Consider the following 23573-nt stretch of genomic DNA (forward strand, 5'->3'; position numbering starts at 1 on the left):
CACAGATCCATATTTGTAGATGCACATTATTTCTACACCTGGGTTGCAGAGTACCAAATGTCAAGTGTCAGTTTATCTGCACACTAGGTGTGTGTAAGAATACTGCATTGAAAAATTTCAGTTTTATGGTGTAACTATTCTGGCTTTCTGATTGGTTCTTTATGGGTTACAGTTATTTTTAGACTATTTCAAAATAATCAGAATTTGAGCATAATATGTCATCTTTATGCAGTTCAATGTTTCATGCTGCCTGTGTATAGTCAATTAAAACCCAAGGATAATCAGCTCTTTCACATATTGTCCAACAGCTGTCACAGATGTGCCTATCTGTACTGTGTAACCCGTATCCCTTAGTACTATTGCTTTATTTGGTACAAGATTCCTATTAATATGTCAAAGCACAACAAATCATCACAAAGGGTAATGGTATATTCAGTGGGAATGTAAAGCCAGTACTGACATTTCAGTTAAACTCCTTCCATCCTCCTAAACATATTCTGCATAAATCAGGAACCTCCTGATTGTGTTGAATCTCTGTGCTCTCAGTGCCTTCCCATAAACGTGAGAAAAGACATTGTAAATAAATATTTTCTTTCATGTCATTGAACTTCTACAGATTTACCATGTGGATCTGCATCCATAAGGGTGAAAATAGGAATCTGAAAAGAATCCCATAGCTTTCTGACCAGAAGTCGTGTGTTAAGATCTGGTATACCTCTTCCCTAAGGAAACAAAATAAAAGCAGTCAGTTTTTATATTAATTAAAACAACACTGGAGTACATACATGTTGACATTTGTCATTTAAAAGCAAGCAAGCATACAAATGTAATGGTGGCAGAAATATTTCTTCAGCAGCTATTTTACTCCTGGTGTGGCTCTGTGAGGAGGGGAGGAAGGTCAGGCTGGGGAGCGGGAAGGCAGATGTTCTAATGTTCTAACATTACAGGCACTGCAGAAGTATCATACGTTCCTCTGCTTAAGGAGTTAATTTGTAAGGTCAGGGAGTTGACATATAGATGTACCCCGGTATCTGCATAAGCTGGTGTATGAAGGCCGCTTTTTTCTTCTCAAATACATTTATGACACTAGTGAAACAATATAAGACAAGTTCTTGCTATCACTGAACCTAACAGGACAAAATGTGGCACAGTATAAATGTTTATCTCTCTTAGGTGAGTGGATGTCGTTTTTTCCTCATTGTGGGACAGATTTGTCCCAGAACAAGGAGGTATTGCATTTTCCATTTACACATTTGTATTAATTCTCCAGGTTCTGTAACTTTTTCATTACAATCCCAAAATCAACCAGTTCTTTCACTTGTGTTTGCTAAACCTAGGATCCTCAAGGACAAAAGGTTACTCAACTGTTAAGCCTGTCTGGGACTGTGTGGGGCAGCTACTTTGCAGCAGCACATGACGTTGTTAAGCTGCTAAACTCTAAGATGATGTTTGGAGGAAAGAAGTCTTTAGAATGTGTGTCTTGTATTTCTATGAGGATAATAAAATTAAAAATAGTTAAATATGTTTCATATTAATTTTATTAAAGTCTTTGGATGAAGTCTGAGCACCACTATAAATAATACTATTATTTAAATTCTTACATCTAGCTAGACGATATGAAATGTAAGATGCATACCGTAATCATTATACATGGGGACAATTTGTTGCAGAAGTCATCATCGAGGAGTCTCTGAAAAGTTGCATCTTTTTCTACAATTAACATAAATTTGGCATGTGAGATTAAATCTTTTCTGTTAAGGCTAGCTGCATGTAAAGTGATCCATCAAACCAATCAATTAGAACTAAATGCTCTAAAATACCAGTTCTGGAGCCAAAATCAGTGTTCATGACCCAATTTCGGAGCCAACAAGTAAAGAAAAAATTACCAGAACATTGTTTAACTTGGAATATTCTTTGTTTTTACTTTATTCTTTCCATCTACGAGAGTTCTTGCTCAAAGGATACTTTTAATTCCTTGAACATTAGATGGCACAGTGACTGCCTAAAACAACAAAAATGAGATTAATCATTTTAAATAGAGAGAATTATATATTTTAAAATAACAACATTACCTAATGAAGGACATAATTGCATCCTGAAACAGCCATTCATCTTCTACATATAAGATCAATTTTGACATATTCACCCCTTTATAAGCATATTCCACCATTCATATCCTGCTCTACTGTGTAGTTGTGTAAAAGTCCTTTTACAGCAAGATGCTATTCGGAAGTGTTTGTGCTACTGTCACAGAAGATTATTCATCATATGGTCATTGCAGAGAGAACAGAATTCGATTAATTTTTGACCATTGTAGCCAAAAAAAATGTCAACTTGATGTAAAGACTGCAAATTTAATACAGGCTTAAAACATTTAAGTATGCTCTTTGGAAGACCATTAAATCCTTTCTTTTATTAAGATATATATATATAGGGTATATCTAGGTTATATAAAATCAGGTTAATATATATATTATGTATAAGATACATAAAATATGTATAATATATATATTAACCTTATTTTATAAGTATTTTGGAGTAACAATTTGAAGACATAGTAATGTTTCCTTTACACCTCATATTAGAATTGGCTCAATCTGGCAAGCATATGGATGAGAAAACAGGAACTGGAGGAAGAACTTGGCAACAGAGTGGTATGTATTGAAGTGTGTGGCCTGTTTTTACTGCTGTCTCTCAGTCACCTCTCGTGCCAGGGTGAAGCAACTCAACAAATAAAAATATTATGAGCTGTAGAAGAGCATTAATAACAGGGAACTTTACACTCTGCTTAAAAAAAAGAAAAAAGTAATAGGCAGCTAGGGTTATCTTTTCATTCTGAAATTACCCACTTAGGCTCACAATGAACACATTTCTCAGGAAACCATTACAACAGTCACCAAGCCTTAGTTCTGTTTCTGCTTTCATGTGCTGCACAAAGCTGTAGATCTTTCAGGACTAGATTAATTGAATCTCCTCTCCTCAAACCACTTTTGACTTGTTTTCTTACTCTGCCAATAATCAATCTATTGTGACAGAAATTAAGTATGTTCAAAGTGCCCAGACTTCTTTGATTCAGAGCACTCATTTGACAGAGCACTGGGATATAAAGCCCAATATACACAATAGATACACCTTCCTCTGCAAGGCTCCTGTGGCAGAAGGTAGTGCAAAAAGGCATATCCAAAGGATATATTCCTGGTGAGCATATAGCTGAGCTTCAGAATTGCAATACAGTTGAGCAATTTGCCACAAGTACTGGTCTGTATAATAAATGCATACAGTAACCTGACCTACAAAAAGTGCAAGATATCATGCAAAGGTAGATGCTATGTATGATACGTACTGTTGCACTGCAGCTACAATTCACTTTTGTACCATCTTCCTCGGTATAACTTAAATTACCAGCCACAAAACCTTTAGTTGTAGACAGCTGAAAAAAAGGGCAAGTTGTATACAGTAAATTGGAATACACCAAGCAATGCTATTGTCATCATGGACATAAAGGCATACTTATAATAAATTATGTTAACACCACCATTTTTAGATATGAAGGAATTCTTCTAAGGCATGAGATACAAGTAAATTTGAAAGGTTGTTTTTGTCTGATGTACCTTAAATTTTCACTTAACCTCCAAGTTAGCAAGTCATTAAAGTAAAGTGATGTCCTGCGGTCTGAAGTTTAAGCTCTGCCTTCACTAGATAACAGCAAAAGCCCCTGTGACATTAGCTGGCAGCTTGTCCCAAATTCTTTGGAGCAAGCAAACTATGAGTTTTCTCTGAAGAAAGAAACCTTTTGAGTGCTATGATAAACCATAATTAGGTTTCATTTGCACAAATGACACTTTATATTTTAACTATGCATTTCCTACTGATACCTTTTCTTGGTTTTTCACCTTTCAGTTCAATCTATATGATCTGGAAATAATGATAAAAAACATTCATAATAATCCACTTACTACATGTAGACTTCTCCGAGGTATCCTAAGCATGCAAGAAATGTCATTGATTATGTTGTCCACAACACTTTGGCTACCAAACAGTAGTATATCTGAATAATATATATCTCTATCAAGACAAAATATTGGATTTCTTATTATAATACTGAAACGGCTGTAGGCTTATGAGAATTTTATTGAGAGCATAGATAATCGGATGAACCTAAAATATTTTACATACAGAAATCCATTATCCTACAGGTCTGCATCCTACAGGCTGTTTTTCACAGTTAACAGTCTCAAAATACAACTTTATTTGAAATTACAGAAATGTAGCTTGTTACCTTTTAGTTGCATAAGTATTGCTCTGCACCATCTTGTAGATCATAGATAGTATTTTGAGCATCAGAGCTGAAAAAACACGTTTGTACAAACTTTACCCATTTTCAGAAATGCATATACAATAATTGGTCTTTATATTGACTCGTATTTGTGTCTGATAAAGAAAACTTTGAAACACATATTTTAATATGCCAATACAGGGAGACTGTAGTAACCTATTGACTCTATAGTTTCTAGCATAATTAGAAAAAAAAATATGATGGAGCTAAGTGAGGGAATGTATGCTCTGCTGTCCAGGCCAGGAAATTAAATGACTGGGTTAGAAAAAGAAATTAGCCTGTTGTCTGTATTCCAAGATTCCTTTACTAGCTAGCATTCTGAAGGGTGATGTTTTTACATTAAGACCTTTCAAATATCCCTTAAGCTGATATTCAGAGAGGGTAGAAACTGTAAGAACGCTGTATTCATTTCACTGTCACTCACTATAATTTAATAGAGAAAAGAAAAGCTGAAGGGATGGTCATAATATCAGGTTATATAGCGTGAGGTGTACCTGCCCATGGCAGTGGGGTTGGAACTAGATGATCTTAAAGTCCTTTCCAACCCTAACTATTCTATGTACTTCTAAATCACAGTGAATAATGGGTTTATTGTATAGTTGGTTTGTTTTTTCTTTACAAAGCTTTGAACTAAAATACAAAAATTAAAAATCTGCTTTTGGACTTTTTTAACTTACCGAATTTTGGTGCTGATCTAGGGCAGTCACTTCTTATTTGTTTTGTAGTATAATGTGGTATCATCTGTAGACCTACAGAATCTTTAAATCTGACACATTGCAAACAAATACAATAAAACTGTAAACTTCCTGAGAATATGTAAATTGTTCTCTGCAAGGTAATTTAGACTCAGACCCCTCTCCTATAATCAAATTTGCCAGTGGTGTTTTCAGACTTGGTACAGAAACCATCAACTTTGGTGTAACTGCAGTGGCCAAAAGAAAAAGGTGGGCAGTAGCCATCATCTGCCAAAATGACTCATTCAAAACACTGTTGAAATACCCCCAGGATGAGCAATAGCTTCAGAATATGAAAAAGTTTCTCAAGAAGATGCCTCAAGACTGAATTTAAGCCTAAATTACGTAAATGTCCAGACAAAAGTAGAATTTTATATATGCTTGTAACTGTTCATGTGTCAGCATCAATTATTATTTAGCATGAACAAAGTAATAAATAACACGAAAAACTGCGACTCACTATTAGAATACAAATCAAATCTGACACTGACTTTTTCACATCAAATGTATGGAGAAGTGTTATTTCATATTTCAATAATATTGTTTTAATTTATGTTCCTAAATTATTATCAGAGTAACTCAAATGCATTCCATTATTAACTTTTGGAAACAAAAATGTGGTCCATCTTATTCTCTGAACAGTTTTTGATCTAAATGAGCTCCACTATTTCGTGCTTCACTATTTCATGTCTGAAGGTGTACATTTCACTAGAAGAAGCAGTTATTTTCTTAAGGACACTTCATTATTTTACTTAAAATAATTTTAGTGCCTTATGCTATGGCAGTCCTGTCTTTAAAGCATTATTTTCCAGTTCAGAGTTTTGTTGTACTTTTAAAGAGTATTGGTGGTAAAATGGCTATAGTTTTACCCAAAACCACATCGTGTTTCTTTATTTATCAAAGCTTTTGCTCCGTGCATCCTTTAGGTGGCAGAACACACCACGGTGCGCAATGCAAAGAGAGCAATAACAAACAGAGTAGCATCTGCCTGCCAGCTTTACAGCAACTTTCTTGCCTTTGTGCTGCAACATTGCACATTCCCTACACTGTAACTGCACGGGGGGGAAACAGTAATCATACTGCCGGATTGCTCTCTCAGGTTAAATAAGGAACACTCCTTTCAAAAAGCAGCATGCTTTAGAACCTGACCAGTGTGGCTCCCACAGATGTTTCATAAAGGCAACTGCAAAGTGGCATTAGATTGGACATTCAGCAATTCTTCTTGGGATTGCATTTACCCTAGCAAAGTAGTTTCTATAAAATCTTCTTTCCATTACTTTCTAACTGACAACATTCCCAGGTAAACACCTCTCTCAGCATCTACAAATGTTTACAAGGAACTTTTCAAACATGAAATCATTTTCTGATTCTACTAGTTCCTGTGCAGCAGATTCCAGCTGTTTAGACTGAGTATGAAAAGTATTCTTCTTTATGACTGAGTATAAAGAAGAAAAAAATTGCCCATCGACTGTATTATCTTCCATTTGTATTACATTTTGACATTATGTTTTTATTTTTGTCTATTTTTATTTTAATATTTTAAAACTGCTGTATTAAAGGGTAATGTAGGTCACTATAAATGGAAATGCATATTTGAGATTACATTTCTTCACCATAAATAATGGTTCAGCTCTTTAAAATGTGATTGATGAGTCTTATTTTTAACATACTGTGATGTTAACTTGGTTTAATTTGAACGTTTCACACACCCCCCACCCCCCCCTTCTGATGGCAAATAACATGTCACATTTGTTTTTCTAGCCTGGAATGCCATTTCCCTGAAGACTGCCAAAAATTGCAAAACTTTGTTACAGTATTTTAATTTTACAGACATCCCAGTGAAACATTTTTGTCAAACTATCAAGACACAAACTATTAAATTCCCTGGAACATATGAGCCTTTCAATTAACTGATTACCTGCAGTTCCCTCAGGTTTTCTGATTGACAGAAATTTATTGTTCTCATTAAATAAGTATTCCACCAAAGTGCTACACGTGGAAGGTTTGCTCTGCCTTCTCAACCTCAAATGTTCTTCATACAAGCACTTCTGCAACCTTATCAATCTAAATATCCATTAACCCTTTAACTGACATCTAAAGCTATTACAAGACAATAAATAGATTGTGTCTTCCTTTATCCTTTTGCTTCTGTATTACAGAAAACAACTAATGTCTCATTTTAGGTATTTTCAGTTTAAATGAGCTCTTTGGAACAATACTGTTCCACAAGCAACTTCTACAAATCATGAAGTGTGTTATATAGGAGGCCAGATTGTTTTTTTTCTCTGATCCTGCCTAGATAAGCTGGTATAGGAGCTGAAATTTAGACAACATATTAGAAACTTGGTTTGCTTTATTTGGCTGGCAATTAATTTAGAACATAACACAGGTAAGGAATACAACAGGAAAAGGTGAGATGCATCTTCTTTGAAGAACAAAAAGATAAGTTTAGCACCATCGTTTTAAGAAATAAGATACCATAAGGGAAATCAGAGAAAGAAAAAAGAAGGCACAGAAGGGGCATTGGAGGATGAAGTTGCTAGTAACTGTTTCCAGCCTAAACCAGATTTTTTCACTCTAAACAACTTAACATTTCTGGTTTCTACTGCTTCCACAAAATGGTTGTTTATAGGAACCCCCTTTCCTTTCTAACCCCTATTACAGTAGTTTTACATTCCCTTTTATGTTATGGTCTGCTATTACTTAATACATGATGCCTGTTCATGCAGAGTGGTTACTAAGCATTACTTCTTATTTGCCAATTACTTTTTAAGAAGTCAAATTATTTATTGATACTAATACTTACAGAACTATGTGTGATTAACTTTTCTGGAAGTTACATAATCAAATTTATATTCATAGCATTTATATTAATTTAATGCAGGACTTTAAAATACAGAATACTTACTCTATGTTTCTCCAATCTGATCGCCTAGCCACCGTGAGTACAGGTGCTCTGTTTTGGGCCAAGCTCTTAAGTACATCTAGAATAACATTTTCTATTGCTTCAAGAACTTCAGCACTGAAACAAAGAAAAATAATGAAATGGATCATATGATATCTAGTTCTACTTTGAATGTTGATCTTCTGTCCCCCATCCTACAAAAATAAGGTAATACAAAACTGCTTCAAAGATATATCTGTTTCAAAATTGTGGAGGAACCCTTTTGTTTTTTTTTAATTTTGCCTTGCTCAGTTTCCCTAAAATCTTTGACTTTCCATTCCTGATGCATGACTGAAGACACAATTAAAAGTACATTTCTATTCAATCCTGAAACCATCAAATTTTTCACCAGCTGAACTTTTAGACCAACTGGCTGGTTTGTAACTAATGATTAATGTTTTACTATAAATGATGTAATATTGGCTTTGGCTATGATTTGGGCTAAATTGTTTTTAAATGTTGTAGATTTAAAAAAATGTTCAAGAGTACAAACACTTCCTGTTGTACCATTGCATGTTAATCTTCTGATTTGCTGCCCTGAAAAAAAAAAAAAAGTTAAGGGTTTTAATTATATGAAGGTTTAGTCTTGACAGATATAATGTGAAAAGAATAAACTCTGTATCTTTCCCCTAAAAAGACAAAGTAACCTTGTGGCAGATCCCTCACAGCAAAACTGTAGGCTGGTTTGAATGTTATGACAGATGCTTTTTATTTTCATAAGCAATCTGACTCCAGATGTCCTTAAAATTACAAATGCACTGTATACCATCATAAGTTTAGGTAGAGATTAAAAGAATATACAAAACTTATTTTAGCTTAAAGTTTTAGCAGCAAAGTCCAATTTTTTCATTAATATGCTAGAAAAGAGTCAATACTGGTGCACACCACACAAAAAGAATTATCCTACTGGTACAAAATCAGCAAGAATTATTTTTAAAAGCCTGGCTATGAGTCTCCTTAAACAATACTGAAGTGTCATTAAAGCTGTCTTCTATCAATTGAATTTGTTTCTCCCATTTGTAGCTCTGCTTCCACTTGCTCCTCATTCTGCTGAAACTAGATTATCATTTTTCAAAAGCAATTTCTGGAAAGTATTGAACTTTTATTTTAAAATGTTATTCCTAACAGTATCTGTGTAAAAATTCCCACTGGTATTACTAACATCTTCGTACAATAATATTAAAACCATTCAACAATCACAATGTAAAATTTCGTCTGTTTTTCAGATGAATAAACTTGGACACAAAGCGACTAATGGCTTTCCAAAGGTAAATCAGTGAAGCTTTTGCAGTGCTGATAATACAAGAAAGTGTAGTCATGCAGCCAATATGTAAAATTCATTTTCTACTGTATAACTTCATAATCAAGTCCAAGATTCCCTAACTTTCAGACTTGTCGTCTCTTCCTCCAAATTAAAATCCTACATCTCACTGCGATATTCAAAATAGAAATTTGATTAAGCACAGAGGAAATGGTTGCCTGGTGAGCAAAACGTGTAATGCAACAAGTGGTGAGAGTAAAATTGGTAAGCAAAGTTAGCTATGGTGCAAAATTAAAGTTCTGAAGACAATAAAAACGTGTATGGGCGGATGGATGGAAGAACATGCAGATAGGAAATCTAAAACATGTCATACCTTTGGTACTCATAAATATTTTACTTATTCATTTGGTTCTGTCCACTGTGAATGTCTCAAGATTCCAGATGTAGTTTAAAGTTTGCTGTAGAATTTGAAAGTCCAGGTTTCTATTCCAATCCCAATTTCCTGTTCTGTTGGCCAACAGAAGTTGTAAATGTGGCAAAATAGGAGGAAAAGGACAGCAATTCTCCACGTAACCCCTGCTGATATTCTGTCTCTTTTTGCAGAGATTAACTGAATTTTAATAAGCAAACATACAACACTGGCCAAGTACGCCTGCTTAAAATTCACTCTGCTTTAGTTAACAGGGAAATCTGAGCAGAGAAGGGGTCACACTGCGTATCTCACAGGGTTTGCTGATCACTTCTAACAGGATGCAGCGTGAGCAGATACTTCTTTCTGTATAGCACAAGAAATGATCTTCAACATTAATAGCATAAAAGAGCAATATGATAGAACCCTTAGCACGCAAACAATATATACAACAGTTACACATAAAAATCTGCAATGCAATAAACCAGCACACTCCAAAACACAGAACTGCACGGTGCTGAAGACATGCAGTTCCCACACCTTGCCACAAAGAACAACATATATCTAAGTCATTATAATAATAATCATTATTCTTTTAATGTACTTTAAAAGATACTCCCAGTCTGTTCCACCCTCTGAGGCTGAGGCACTGTGTACAGAAAGAGTCTTTAAAGGAAATGAGAGCATGTTCTTAGTGAAGTTCACCATGTTTGTTTTGTCACTGTTTTCTGTGTTTCTGTCTGTAGCTACAGATGTTTTGGAGAGCTCTGAGGGAATGGAGATGCTGTTTGTGGTGCGAGCACCCTTTGTTTCTGTAGGGGAGCGTGTCTCCCACTGCTGCACGAGCCATGGTGCACTGCCTGCTGCAGTATTACCACAGAAAGAGAGTGCAGGTGCTATTTTCCATATCCTTTACCTAGGGATGTGGCTCTCATGGCTTGTTTCCCTGAGGCTCGCCTTGTTCCCAGCTGGTGCGTGAGTGGAACACACACTGCGGTCCTCCATGGAGGTTGGTGCAGGCCAGTCCAACTTGCCTGGAAGGGATGAAGCCGTGTTAAAAAGAGACAAAAGAGATTAATTAGGTTAGAAGATGATGTTCTGTGTGCTGGGCTCAACACTCGTGATCAGAGCTCAAGCCAGAAAGAAAAAACAGAAAATCTTTGTAGAAACCAAAGTCAAGATTTTCCTGCTCTTTCTGACTGACCAATGGCTCTTCCCGCCTTTTCTGACTGACCAATGGCTCTTCCCGTCTCTTTTGACTGGCCAATGGTACTTCCCGCCCTTCCTGACTGACCAATGGCTCTTCCTGCCCTTCCTGACTTACCAATGGCTCTTCCCGCCCTTCCTGACTGACCAATGGCTCTTCCTGCCCTTCCTGACTGACCAATGGTGCTTCCCGCCCTTCCTGACTGACCAATGGCTCTTCCTGCCCTTCCTGACTGACCAATGGTGCTTCCCGCCCTTCCTGACTGACCAATGGCTCTTCCTGCCCTTCCTGACTGACCAATGGTGCTTCCCGCCCTTCCTGATTGACCATTGGCTCTTCCTGCCCTTCCTGACTGACCAATGGCGCTTCCCGCCCTTCCTGACTGACCAATGGCTCTTCCTGCCCTTCCTGACTGACCAATGGCGCTTCCCGCCCTTCCTGACTGACCAATGGCTCTTCCTGCCCTTCCTGACTGACCAATGGTGCTTCCCGCCCTTCCTGACTGACCAATGGCTCTTCCCGCCCTTCCTGACTGACCAATGGTGCTTCCCGCCCTTCCTGACTGACCAATGGCTCTTCCCGCCCTTCCTGACTGACCAATGGTGCTTCCCGCCCTTCCTGACTGACCAATGGCTCTTCCTGCCCTTCCTGACTTACCAATGGCTCTTCCCGCCCTTCCTGACTGACCAATGGTGCTTCCCGCCCTTCCTGACTGACCAATGGCCCTTCCCACCTTTCCTGACTGACCAAGGGCTCTTTCCGCCCTTTCTGACTGACCAATGGTGCTTCCCGCCCTTCCTGACTGACCAATGGTGCTTCCCGCCCTTCCTGACTGACCAATGGCTCTCCCCGCTTTCACTAACAGAGAGGGGATGGCCCTGCCCACCCTGACAGGATCCTGTCCTGGCTGACCCCGCTGGTGACTGCGCCTCACGGCTGTCTCTGGAGCTGCTGTTATTTAAGCAGATATTTAAGCACAAACTCCATAGCATTCAGGTTTCTGGAATAACCCGTGCCAGACTGGCTACAAAGTAGCTAAATGGCTCATTAAGACTTCCCTCATCTCAACGACCAGCCATTTTTGCCTTCCCTTACTAGCAGATGTCTTTTCCTGTTCTAAGTAGAAAGCTGACAGCTCCAGTGCAACCCCACTGTTGAAAAGTCAGCTTTGTTCCCTGAAACAGAATTTGGCTTCCATTGAGATTAAAGATTTAACACTATTTTCTTCATTTGCCTTCAGCAAAAAAATCCAAAGATTTACAATAGGCTTGGGATATGGTTTCAAATCTGTCTCAATACACTGTTAAAAACTTGTGTTCTGAACAAAAAACAAACCCCCAATTCTAAGAGCCATGAATCACTGGCTCCTAAGGAAGCTGAGATTTAAGAAGAATCATAGAAGGACAGTTAGGGTTGCAAAGGACCTTAAGATCATCCAGTTCCAACCCCCCTGCCATGGGCAGGGACACCTCACACTAAACCATGTCACCCAAAGCTCTGTCCAGCCTGGCCTTGGAAACTGCCGGGGATGGAGCATTCACAGCTTCCCTGGGCAACCCATTCCAGTGCCTCACCACCCTAACAGGAAAGAACTTCTTCCTTATATCCAATCTAAACTTCCCCTGTTTAAGTTTGAACCCATTACCCCTTGTCCTGTCACTACAGTCCCTAATGAAGAGTCCCTCCCCAGCACCCCTATAGCCCCCCTTCAGATACTGGAAGGCTGCTATGAGGTCTCCACGCAGCCTTCTCTTCTGAGGCTGAACAGCCCCAACTTTCTCAATCGTCAAGAAAGAAATGCTAAATTTTATCAGGCTTATGGCTGAACCAGGACTTTCGTGATTCATGTGGGGCTCCTGGCCAGAAGGCATCGTTTCAAACTGGAGGATACACAGCCAGAGGCAGGCTGTGGGTTGAAAAGAAACCCCCCCCCGGTTATCAATTTGGTGCATTTTGTACCTGTTGTCCTTAGGTGTTTTCCTGAGGTGTCTTCCTTTGGAAGAGAAAAGAGCCTTCTCTTTCACTTCAGAAAGTTTAAATTCATTGTGTTTTAGAGAAAAAGCAGTACTTCTGGGAGACCCTGTGAAGGCCGGAAGAGAGCACCAGTGCATGGTTAGTGACTGTTCACTGCCAAAACAGCCCCTGCAGCCCCCAGTACTCCCAGAGCAGAACCATAAGCTTGTGCTTCACTGGGGTTTCAGCACAGAGTTCCTTCCCTGGCAGCTTGAGAGTGAAAAACTGCAAATCCTAGAAATCTAAACTGCCCTCACCCAGTTATTGCATGCCAAAGTGTGTTTCAACTCTGAACTATGTCACCGTAATTGCTTGACAGTGGTCATTCTGAGAAGGTTAGCAGTTACTTAGGAGATAAATATCTTAAGGCTTGTCCTTTCTAGAGGAAATTTTTTAAACCCCACTGTTGATAACATCACCTTTCATGCCCAGCAGTCAGTATTACTGGAAGCTGTGCTCTATTTAGCTCACAGCATTTCAAACCTTGTGATGCTTAGACTTGTTGCCAGCGAGTTAGATGATGCAGTGCTTAAAACGTTGGAGGCTGCTGGTTTCCCCTGCTGTTCCATTAGCTACTGCTGCTGAACCTTTCTTCTTTGGTACTCATAAAAGCAAGCCGTCCAAATCCAGCCTGGGTAGGTAATTAAAAAATCCATGCATTGATTTATTCAAGGAAAACCTCAGGCTATGATGATATGAACATAAGGTGCTTCAATTAACATGGCAAGCAAAAGAAAGGCAAATTAATGAATTGAGATTTCCAGATCTTTCATCTTAAGTCTTTGGCCTTTAGGTACCTTGAGATCACTCCAGAAATATTTATGTAAAATCTCTGTAGCTCTTTCCAACAATTTAACATCAAAATCAAGAGATTTTTGTTTGATATAGAACTGACAAAGTTACACATGCCCCTAGCAACAGATTGCAAACAAAACTATATACATCAACTTGTGAGAAGTCAATTTAATGAGTTGTCTCTTCTTCACAGCAGGAAACAGCAACTCTAAAAAAAAGCACAACTGAAATACTCAATGCTTATACCTGAGTTAACAAAACAGAGATTGAAAACCAAGCAACAATAACAAACTATATGCTTCAATCTTAACACTGCACACATAACTGCAAATATGCACGTATACATAACCATGTAAATTAGTATGCAGACTACTACCAGTAAATGAACTACTACAATCAATTAATGAATGAGCAGGTTCACCTTCTAAAGCCCTCTTTATTTATTTATATATAAATATATGCCCCCTTTTTAAACTCTGCTTCAAAAAAAAAACAAAAACACACCAAAACCAAACAACTGCATTTTTTACGTATATTAGCAGGCAAATTGCTGGGAAAACAAATAAGGAACCATTATTAAATATTAAGATGGAAGGAAAAATGTGAAAAAGGCAGTATAACCGATGCAGTTACCTCTTATCTTGCTTCTACAAACATGCGTGGTAGAGGTCACCACAGATGGCAGAGAAAAGATTATTTCTCTGAAGCTGTTAAATTTAACACGATGATTTCACCAAGTAAAACGAGGATGATAGGTAATCTTTCAGATTTGTTTGCTTTGAAAGATACCCTGTTACCAAAACGTTCCCTTAAAATTGTCTCCTATTATAAACACAGGCTCTCATCAGGGTACTTTGGAGGAAGTTGTGCTATGATAGAGTCTGTATGAGCGGTCTGATGCCAATTTCAAAGTCTGTAACTGCTGAAGAACTTGTCTGGATCAAAACCTGTTGCTACCACTACATACTACAGAATAAAAGAGCTATACAGAACAAAAATGTGCATTTATCTCAGTGCCAAGATTTTAAATCGCTTGTTACTGATTTTTCATATATAAATAACTTCATTTGTAGGATAAATAATACATAAAATACATAAAAGCATAAGTATGCTTTTTCCTTTCCCTCACTGCATACCTTGTGAAAATATTTTTCTTCTTTTCAGATGTAGTCTCTTACATTAAGATTTTATGATTGCCATAGTAAGTACTTCTCTCATGATGGTCCATCCTTAATTTTTTAATAGTCTGGTAGGCACACCAGTGGACCTGATATGCCTATTTTCAATTAATGCCAAATACCATTTGAAATCCAGTCTTTCAGAAGCCTAAAAAAAGGAACACCTCTGTAAGAGGCAATGATTTGTGCAATCATGGGTGTTTGGGCCAGGTAGGAGTGTTAAGGAGACAGATGGAGGCTTGAAAACTACAGCAGGAACAGGGGGAAAATCTCCCACTGGCCATTTAAGAGCTTCTTGGGACAATGCCTACTGTGTTCCAGCAAGCTTCAATTTCTTTCCAGCTTCCTTGCTTGTGATCTGGACAATCCTCAGAAGGACAGACCTTTTGTGAGCCAGCAGATTTTACTGTGAATACATTAGGATGAAATAGGAGCCAGATCTATCACCTTCCAGTTACATGAAAAGTTACTGATCTTTTTCTAATGAGCAAAGCCTGGAGAAATAGGAGTTGAAAAGTCATTCGCTGCTAACAGCTAACAACTTCAAATGGGATATCTCCTTCTAACTAACATGGTTGGAAAAGAAACCCCAAACTAATACATATTTTCAGTTTACCTAGCTCTGGAGTGAGAAACACCTGTACAATATTTACTCTGTGGTGAGCCAAATCACTCTAAGAGGAAGTGGGGTTTTGTTACCATTCCTTTTTGTGTGTGTTTTATCTTTCAGCCAAAAATAAACTCTAACAGGCCCTTCTTAAAAGGAAAAGTAACTTTCATCTAACCTCTGTCGCAATGATTTTCAGATCTAACATTTTCTAATGCCATTAGGGGCAGTTATGCATTTTGGGTGGCAGTGCAAAACAGGGTTTTGAGACAAAGAAACACTAAGTAAATTTAATAGAAGAATGCTTTTCCCAACTAGCATAAATGCCCCATGCACTCTGGTTGACAATAATTAACCTGCAAACAGGCAGCATTATATGACTGAACATTCAAAGACATAATTTTTACATGCTGAGAAGTTTGAGCTTGCTCACTACTATCTTAGCCACTATTTCTCATTCCTAAACTGGTCTCACACTAAGCCAGAACACTCCTTCAGCCTGATGAAAAAAAAATGGTTGTAGCAGCTCTAAGGCTTGGCAAAGTTAGACAAAAAATGAGAATGGGATTTTATAAGGGAAAGCTGGGCATTCTACTAGTTTTATTATCCTTTTGGTGAGCATGCTGTAGGGGAACATAGAGAAAATATTTTGAAACATCCAAGACTCCATGTATAATAGAATCACAGAATGGTTTGGGTTGGAAGGAACCTTAAAGCTCATCCAGTTCCAACCCCCTGCCACTACAGCAGGTTGCTCCAAGCCCCGTCCAGCCTGGCCTTGAACTCTGCCAGGGATGGGGCAGCCACAGCTTCTCTGGGCAACTTGTTACAGTGTTGCCCTGCCCTTATCATAAAACATTTCTCATTTTATCTAGTCTAAATCTACTTGCTTTTAGTTAAAATTATTACCCCTTGTCCTATCACTAAAGAGCCTGTCTCCATCTTTCTTATAATCTCCCTTTAAGTATCGAAAGGCCACTCTAAAGTCTCGCCACTGCCTTCTCTTCTCCATGTTGAACAATCCCAACTCTCTCAGCCTGTCTTCATAGGACAGTCCTCCAGCCCCCTGGTCATTTTTGTGGCACTCCTCTGGACCTGCTCCAACACGTCCATGTCTTTCTTGTAGTGAGTGGAAGTGACTGCTGAAAATAAAACACAGAAATAGTCTTGCTTTTGAAGAACCTACAGGTCTCTCACATACGAATAATAAATATATTATGTACAAAATGTTAAGCTCTTTCTCTGCTGTCTTCTAGATCAAGATCCCAAGGCAGCTGAATAATAAAAGAGGTCAGGCAAATATGTGGCTCCTCTCTCTGCACCTAATGCCTGTCTATTTCTAAGAGAAATAAACACCTATCATTTACCTATTACCCCATTTTTCATTGCTAGGAATGGGAATCACATTAAAATCTGGGCTGAAGTGCTTATATAGCAGCTAAATAAACAATAATTCTAGGGGACTATGGGTGAGTTACAGCCAATTCCCTCCACTCCCTCTGGCATCTCCCAGAAATCAGCTGCTTTTATTGTCTGTATGGTAAAAATCTGACCAAACCCACATGCCAACAGTGGTAAGTTCTCAAGTACCACAGAAACAGTAACAACATCTAACAAACTGATTTGTAAACATCTATATACGTGTAAAAATCCAAATCTGGTTTTAACTTAACATCAAATAAACATGGTATTAGGAAAAATTCTGATTAAAAAAATGTATTAAAGGGCAAATATGTTGAAACAAACAAATGGAAGGCATTTGTGCTAAAACATAACTGGAAAGCAGGAATGTCTTCTATTCCATGTTCATGTGACAGCTTGAACATTGCAGTCCTGGAAACAGCTGCACCATTTCTTCTGGATTTCAAGAGGTAAAATGTCTTGTTTATTTTCTGTTTTCCTTTTGTTGGCAACATCCTAGAAAGCATGAAAACTCAGGTGTGATTTTGCTCTTTAAACCCAAAAATGCCAGCTGCTGTACATTAAAAATACTTGAGCCAAAATCTGTTCTTTCATTTATATGAATGCTACACTAGTGCTGTCATGGCCCCAGATTTATGCCAACAGGTAAAACCTGGGATGGACTTTGGACCTTTGTTATTAACTATTTAATAATGCCTGGGGACAATGAAGTAAGAGAATGACGTAGGAATCTATTATGACACTGAGTACTGTGGGCTATATAAATCATAAAAAGGGTGGGGCAGTTGATTAACAGACTCCTTCATTTTTGGAAGCCTAGATTAACATCAACTTTATGTCATCCTTTAAAATGCATTTGATGATTTTAATTAAGCTACTAATGTTAATTGGTCCACACCACAAAAATACCAGGGGCACTGTGATGTAGTTTTGGGTAAATGTCAACCTTTGCTTTTGAGGGTCCTAAGGCTCAGTATAAAGCATAAATAAACAAAAGTATAAATCAAAAAATTGCATAGATGTCTTATCTTGGTTTGCTCTTTTTTTCTGAAAAAATCATGATTCAAATATAAACATGAATCCAGCCCAAAACATGTCTTACAGAATAGTTGTATGAGTAGTTCTGGATGTAGCGAGATTATTAACTGGCCTTCAGTGAAGTATTCTCTGCATTGCCTTTCCAGGATATATTTTTAGTCCATTCTATCATTTTTCGAAGTCTTTCTGTATATTTATAGGCCACTCTTTTCTCTGTACTCAGAGGAAACTCAAACGTGTCAGCTGGATGTCACTGCTGTAAACCATCTCCTCTATTTGGGCATTAAAGAACTGAATAGAATGAATTTATACTATTCTCTAAAGACAAAATCTTCTGGCACAAGGAGAAGTTTGTAGCTGGGGACTAAGGCCTTTTCTACATTGGAAAATTGACTGGAAATGCTATTGCAGAATAAGCTATTCTGCAACAACTTACTGTCTGACCCACAATTTTTCCAGACTAGAATATCCACAGAGGGAGCTATTATGGATAGTTTATTCAGAAATAGATATTGCGGTCTCTTTTCCCACACAAATAAATGCATGGTGTCCATGTATATCTGTAGTAAGGAAAAAGCTTCTGTTTTTTAACGGAAGAATACTTTTTGTCTGATATATAGCATGTGGTGAAATGGAACTTTCAATCAGATCATGATGCAATTGATTAAGATCCTTTATTTAATTTACTAATATAAGATATATTCTCGTAATTTACTATGATTACTTACATGCTAAGAACATCTCTACATCTGCAAGGCTACGTCCATTACAGGATATTGCATCAGCTTAACAAAATCATTTAAAAAAAACCCATATCTAATCAAGTCAGTGCAAAAATATTAACAAAATTACTTGCGGTAGTCTCTGATTGACGGATCTCACATTTCAGTCATCAGCCTTCTGATAACATCATACATGTTGTTAGAAAAGAAATATACAACAGTTCCGAGCTTCTGCAAAAGCCAAGCGTTTTTGGTGTCAGCATGTTAATTTTAATAAACAATAAATAAATAATAAATTGCTTTCAGAAGTACCTTTCCTAGGTTAAGAACTGCTGTTTGTGCCTTAGGAGCAGGTGGATGACAGGTCTAGCACTTGTTACCAGAGAGAAGAGTTCCTTTCTGAAAATCTGATGTACTGTTAATTTATTATGTCAATGTTTTCCTGCACGTCCTCTACTCTGTAATGTGAAAGGGTCTCTCATGCATTGAGCTGGAATGCTTCCATGTTTTCATCCACTCATGAGGACTTCTGAGTGCCAGAAATGCAAGATTGGAACCCTAACATGTCAAGGAGAAGAAATACAAAATAACTGGTGTAGAAATGGCATTGCAACTGTCATCCATCTATTAGTTCTAAGAAAACAATATTTAAAGCTTTCTCTATAAATTAAGTTGAAGGGTTTCTTCCAGCCATTTAATAAAGTTTGATACTTCATCGGAAAGTAAACTAACATGCTCATCCACCAATCCAGATTCTTGCTTCGTGTGGAGAGCTGGATGAGATCATATCCTCAGCAAAATTATAGAATGCTAAGAAGCAAATCAGGAAAGCCAATTCCTAACTCTCATTTTAACGACAGGGTGCCTCACATTAGTGATGTAATGTAAGCAAGTAATAGGTGTTGCTGAACAGCTGCTATTACACTATATTGGTTCTTCTCTTAAGGATTCAAGTAGGAGAGAAACTGTTCCTTTAAGTTTTAAGTTAATTAAATGTTTTTCTAGATATTTCAGCCATATTATGATGGTCAAGACATCAAAATCTTCATTTTGACTTAAAATATATTTTTTTTTAAATATTCTATTGAAATGAGTCAATTTCCCTAGAACATGCTTATTCTATAGAGACTACATTTGCTGGAACAAATATTTGCTTTCATATATTATATATTAATTATATCTTATATATTTACTCTGAAAAACTGGGGCTGTTCAGCCTGGAAAAGAGAAGGCTGTGTAGAGACCTCAGAGCAGCCTTCCAGTATCTGAAGGGGGCCTACAAGGATGCTGGAGGGGGACTCTTCATCAGGGACTCCAGAACAGGACAAAGGGTAAAGTTCAGGTTGGATATAAGGAAGAAGCTCTTTATTGTGAGGGGGGTGAGGCACTGGAATGGGTTGCCCAAGGAAGTTGTGAATGTTCCATCCCTGGTAGTGTTCAAGGACAGGCTGGACAAAGCCTTAGGTGACATGGTTTAGTGCTAGGTGTCCCTGCCTATGGCGGGGGGGGTTGAAACTGGATGATCGTAAGGCCCTTTCCAACCCAAACCATTCTATGTTCTATGATTCCAGCAACCTGGATTTACCATATTATACTGTGACCTGCAACAACAATAGTAAGAAAAACAAAATGTTGCCTTTGGGATACTTTAAAAATATTTTGAGTTTCTACAGTTTTCAATAACTCTTGATTAAAAAAATTTACAATCTAAAAAAAAATTTCATATATATATTCATAGACATTATATTTTCTGACAGAGAAAGGCAAAACTATACAAAGGTATTTTTGCCAACAAACCCACAAAAGAATTGCCAAAGGAAAATAAATACTCAGACTCACACATATTAGCAGTAAAATGTTAATACGAGTAATTAACCCGAGGAAGACAATTGCACCACATTAGTTGTCTGGAAGGATCCAGATCTCTACAGATTTGTATTGGGATTACTGACCCACTACTGAATATAGGCACTTCTGGCCTGGCATTTGGAAGTAATTCTGACAGTTCTAAGAAGCGCTGTGCTGACGGTATTTTTTTCTGGGAATCATGGCTCTACCCATGGGAACTGATGGGAATCAGATTGTCCACTCATACTGACAAAATGAATGGCAACAAGAACAATTTTGTATAACCTCCTTGGGGAGAAAAAGGCAAAAGGATTCCCAGGGAGCCCTGGGAAAAAAGAAATGAGGTTTCATTCTGGTGCAGCAATCCATTACAAGCTTATTACCTAAATCCTTTCATGTCACTGTTACACTGGAAAGAACCAAAAGGGTGGCTAATAAGAAGAAAATGATAACTAGAAGTTGGAAAGCCAAAGTAGACAACTGTCAGGATAGAACTGGAAGAAACAGAAGAAAGGACAAAATAGGAGAATTCAGTATAAACAACAGACGGAATTATGGATCAAAACATAACTTTTTTCTGCTGTAACAGTATTTCAAAATACTGAAATGTATTTCGAAATTTGAAAGCATAGCCTTCAAACTCAGAATCTGGAGGTCTGAAAGATGCCTGACCAAAAGGTTTTCATAACACTTCTGGTATCAGTAGTGTGCATCTCTCAGGAACTTATTTTGCATTCATATTGTACTTATTCTCCTTGTGCAGAGATAAAAACAATGCAACACAAACCAGTGAGGAAACTGTACTCGGATGGATTTAATCACTGACAATGTAGAATTAGAAAAAAACCCCAAATCAATAATTTACATGATGCAAATGCCAGTACTTATAGATTCAAGCTGATTTCCAATCCTAGTGCAAACCTTCTCCTTTCATAAATTAAACGGTGCCTGGTTTACAAGATAAGTTCTGGCAGAATATATAGTCATCATCCTCATTCAATAGTAATTCTCTACTATTATGGGGCAACAGTAACAGTCTTGATTTTTTTCTGTGTTACACATCATTCAGTCTTCTGATGGAGAGTTAAAACTGAAAGTAAATGTTGAAATGTTTTGTATGATGCACTTGCAATAAATATATTAAATGATATACTGAGGTCAGTCATGCTAATAAAAATATTTTCTGCTGTTTGAGAAATGATTATCAAGAACTGTTTTTCAGTTTTCATAGTTGCAAAATTGCCAAATGGACTTGATATTTGAGAAATATTTCTGTTTAGCACAAACGCTTATTTTTATTATCATTCTAAAAAGAAAAAAACTCCAAGTTTTGCCAGCTGACTTCCTAGGTAAAAGCCTTGCCTATAAATGCAGGGAGGCAGATTGGTGCTAACGATATGTAAAGTTCATATTTGTACTCCATTCTTTCTCACATCATTACTGGCAAGATTAGCAATAGTATATTTACATTGATTTATTCTAGCTATTTACAGTCCCCAGGGCACAGATGCAGAAGTTACTCATCCATAGAAAAACCTGTCATGCTCCCCTTTTTTCTAGTCATGCCCTTATCTATGTGGTACTAGAGAGATGGCGTTTCTGTCAATGGACTCTTCTGCACAGAAGTCAACTTCTCTAAAGCAAAGTGTAATGGAAAAAATATGTCTTTGTGCACAGATGGGAAAGGTGACCTGAAGGTGACAGTGAGGGAAAGGCTGAAGTTCTTAAACCCTTTCTTTCACTGAATTGCATGAGCACAATGTGCTCCCAGACGTCTGTGTACACCCACACAACTTGGCATGCAAAAGGGCAATCAGCAGTGGTGGAACCACACAGGGACTCTGTAGTGACATAGGACACAGTCAAACAGATGGGCCTGATTATACTGTGCCCAGTTTTAGCTCCCCAGATCAAAAGCAGTGAGGAGGTCCAGTGGAGGGCTACTGAGACAATCAGGGTGAAGAGCACATGCCCTAAATGGAGAGACTGAAGGTGATGTGCTTGCTTAGCCTGGGGAGAAACAGGCCAAGGACTGAGCTCTGCCTGAATGGTAGTTACAGAGGCCATAGCCAAGTTCTTCTTGGTAGGTAGTGTCTTATGACAGAACGAGGAGCAATGGCCATAAATTACAGCGTGGAAGGAACAGTTGAAAAATGAGGAAAAAATGTTACTCATTTTTCAGGCATTCTTTGAAAAACAAAACCAAAACCCCCCACAACAACTACAAAAACAACACCCCAGTATGACTACAGTTGGAAATCATAATGCAAAACTAAAAATTGACATCCTCTGGTTCCTTACTGTGTCAGATATCTCCTACCTTCTATATCACACGTATTTTATCACATATGTATATTACGTATGTTACCTGTATACTACATTGTTGTTTAAAATCCATTGTATGCTATTTGTAGTTGACAGAATGCCATTTATTTTTGGTGAGGAATGAGTTCTTTTTGTACAAGCAAAACCCAAGCAAATTAAAAAGTGCTTAATCTCCTTTTTGTAATGAATTCATTGAATTGTTTGTGCATCAGTACATCATGTTGCCCAGTGGGATAAAGAAAAGAGTTGGAGAGAAAACATACCCACACCTCCTTGACTCCTATTGTCACGGACTAGGGAAGAAAAAAAAAGGGGGGGTGGGGAGTAAAAAAAAGAGAGAAATGAGGTTCACAGGAAAATGGGAAAAAGCAAAACCAAAACCACATAGGAGCCTGAACCAAGGAGAAGGGAACACAGGGCCCAGCATGTTTGCAGGATGATATCTGGGGCAGAGAGTAGGAGCAGGAAAACAGGGTGGGAACAAACACACAGGAAGGAGAATGGAATGACACAAACAGGTGACAATTCCAGGCAAGACCCTCTTGTCTTGTTTTGGATGATACAGGTGACAAGATTCGGAAGGAATTTTGGCCATCTGAACTTGGCTGGAAGCTACACATTCCCTCTGTTCCTTTTGTCCCCCATACCTGTCAGCTCTGCAATCAAATGAGAAAAAAAAATAAATCAGTGTTTAAATTCCTTAACATTTGGGCGTACACAGGCAGGTTTTACCT

General features: G+C 37.9%; 2 protein-coding genes across 7 annotated transcripts in view; one reads left to right on the top strand and one right to left on the bottom strand.

The window, feature by feature from the left end:
• LOC134156177 (uncharacterized) overlaps positions 1 to 23573 on the top strand; it is a 165448-nt gene that overhangs the window by 50215 nt on the left and 91660 nt on the right. The gene's annotated exons all lie outside the window — the stretch shown is intronic.
• SPO11 (SPO11 initiator of meiotic double strand breaks) overlaps positions 1 to 23573 on the bottom strand; it is a 41469-nt gene that overhangs the window by 3130 nt on the left and 14766 nt on the right. Inside the window, exons 1-11 of one of the 6 annotated variants that reach the window (XM_062604062.1) lie at positions 11804 to 11873; positions 10601 to 10718; positions 7979 to 8092; positions 5014 to 5102; positions 4280 to 4346; positions 3957 to 4065; positions 3344 to 3430; positions 1966 to 2002; positions 1637 to 1746; positions 623 to 722; positions 1 to 38 (exon numbers count right to left, since the gene is read on the bottom strand). In XM_062604062.1, the coding sequence (XP_062460046.1) occupies positions 1 to 38; positions 623 to 722; positions 1637 to 1746; positions 1966 to 2002; positions 3344 to 3430; positions 3957 to 4065; positions 4280 to 4346; positions 5014 to 5102; positions 7979 to 8092; positions 10601 to 10689 (840 nt within the window). In that variant the 5' untranslated portion in view covers positions 10690 to 10718; positions 11804 to 11873. Of the gene's footprint in view, positions 39 to 622; positions 723 to 1636; positions 1747 to 1965; positions 2003 to 3343; positions 3431 to 3956; positions 4066 to 4279; positions 4347 to 5013; positions 5103 to 7978; positions 8093 to 10600; positions 10719 to 10978; positions 11100 to 11803; positions 11874 to 23573 lie in introns of those variants that run through there. The other 5 variants (XM_062604060.1, XM_062604061.1, XM_062604059.1 and 2 more) reach the window with 5 other exon arrangements.

The sequence above is a fragment of the Pezoporus occidentalis genome, unplaced genomic scaffold, assembly GCF_034315485.1.
Source record: "Pezoporus occidentalis ecotype Australia unplaced genomic scaffold, CSIRO_AGI_Poc_V1 ctg83, whole genome shotgun sequence".
NCBI classification, from domain to species: Eukaryota; Metazoa; Chordata; class Aves; order Psittaciformes; family Psittacidae; genus Pezoporus; species Pezoporus occidentalis.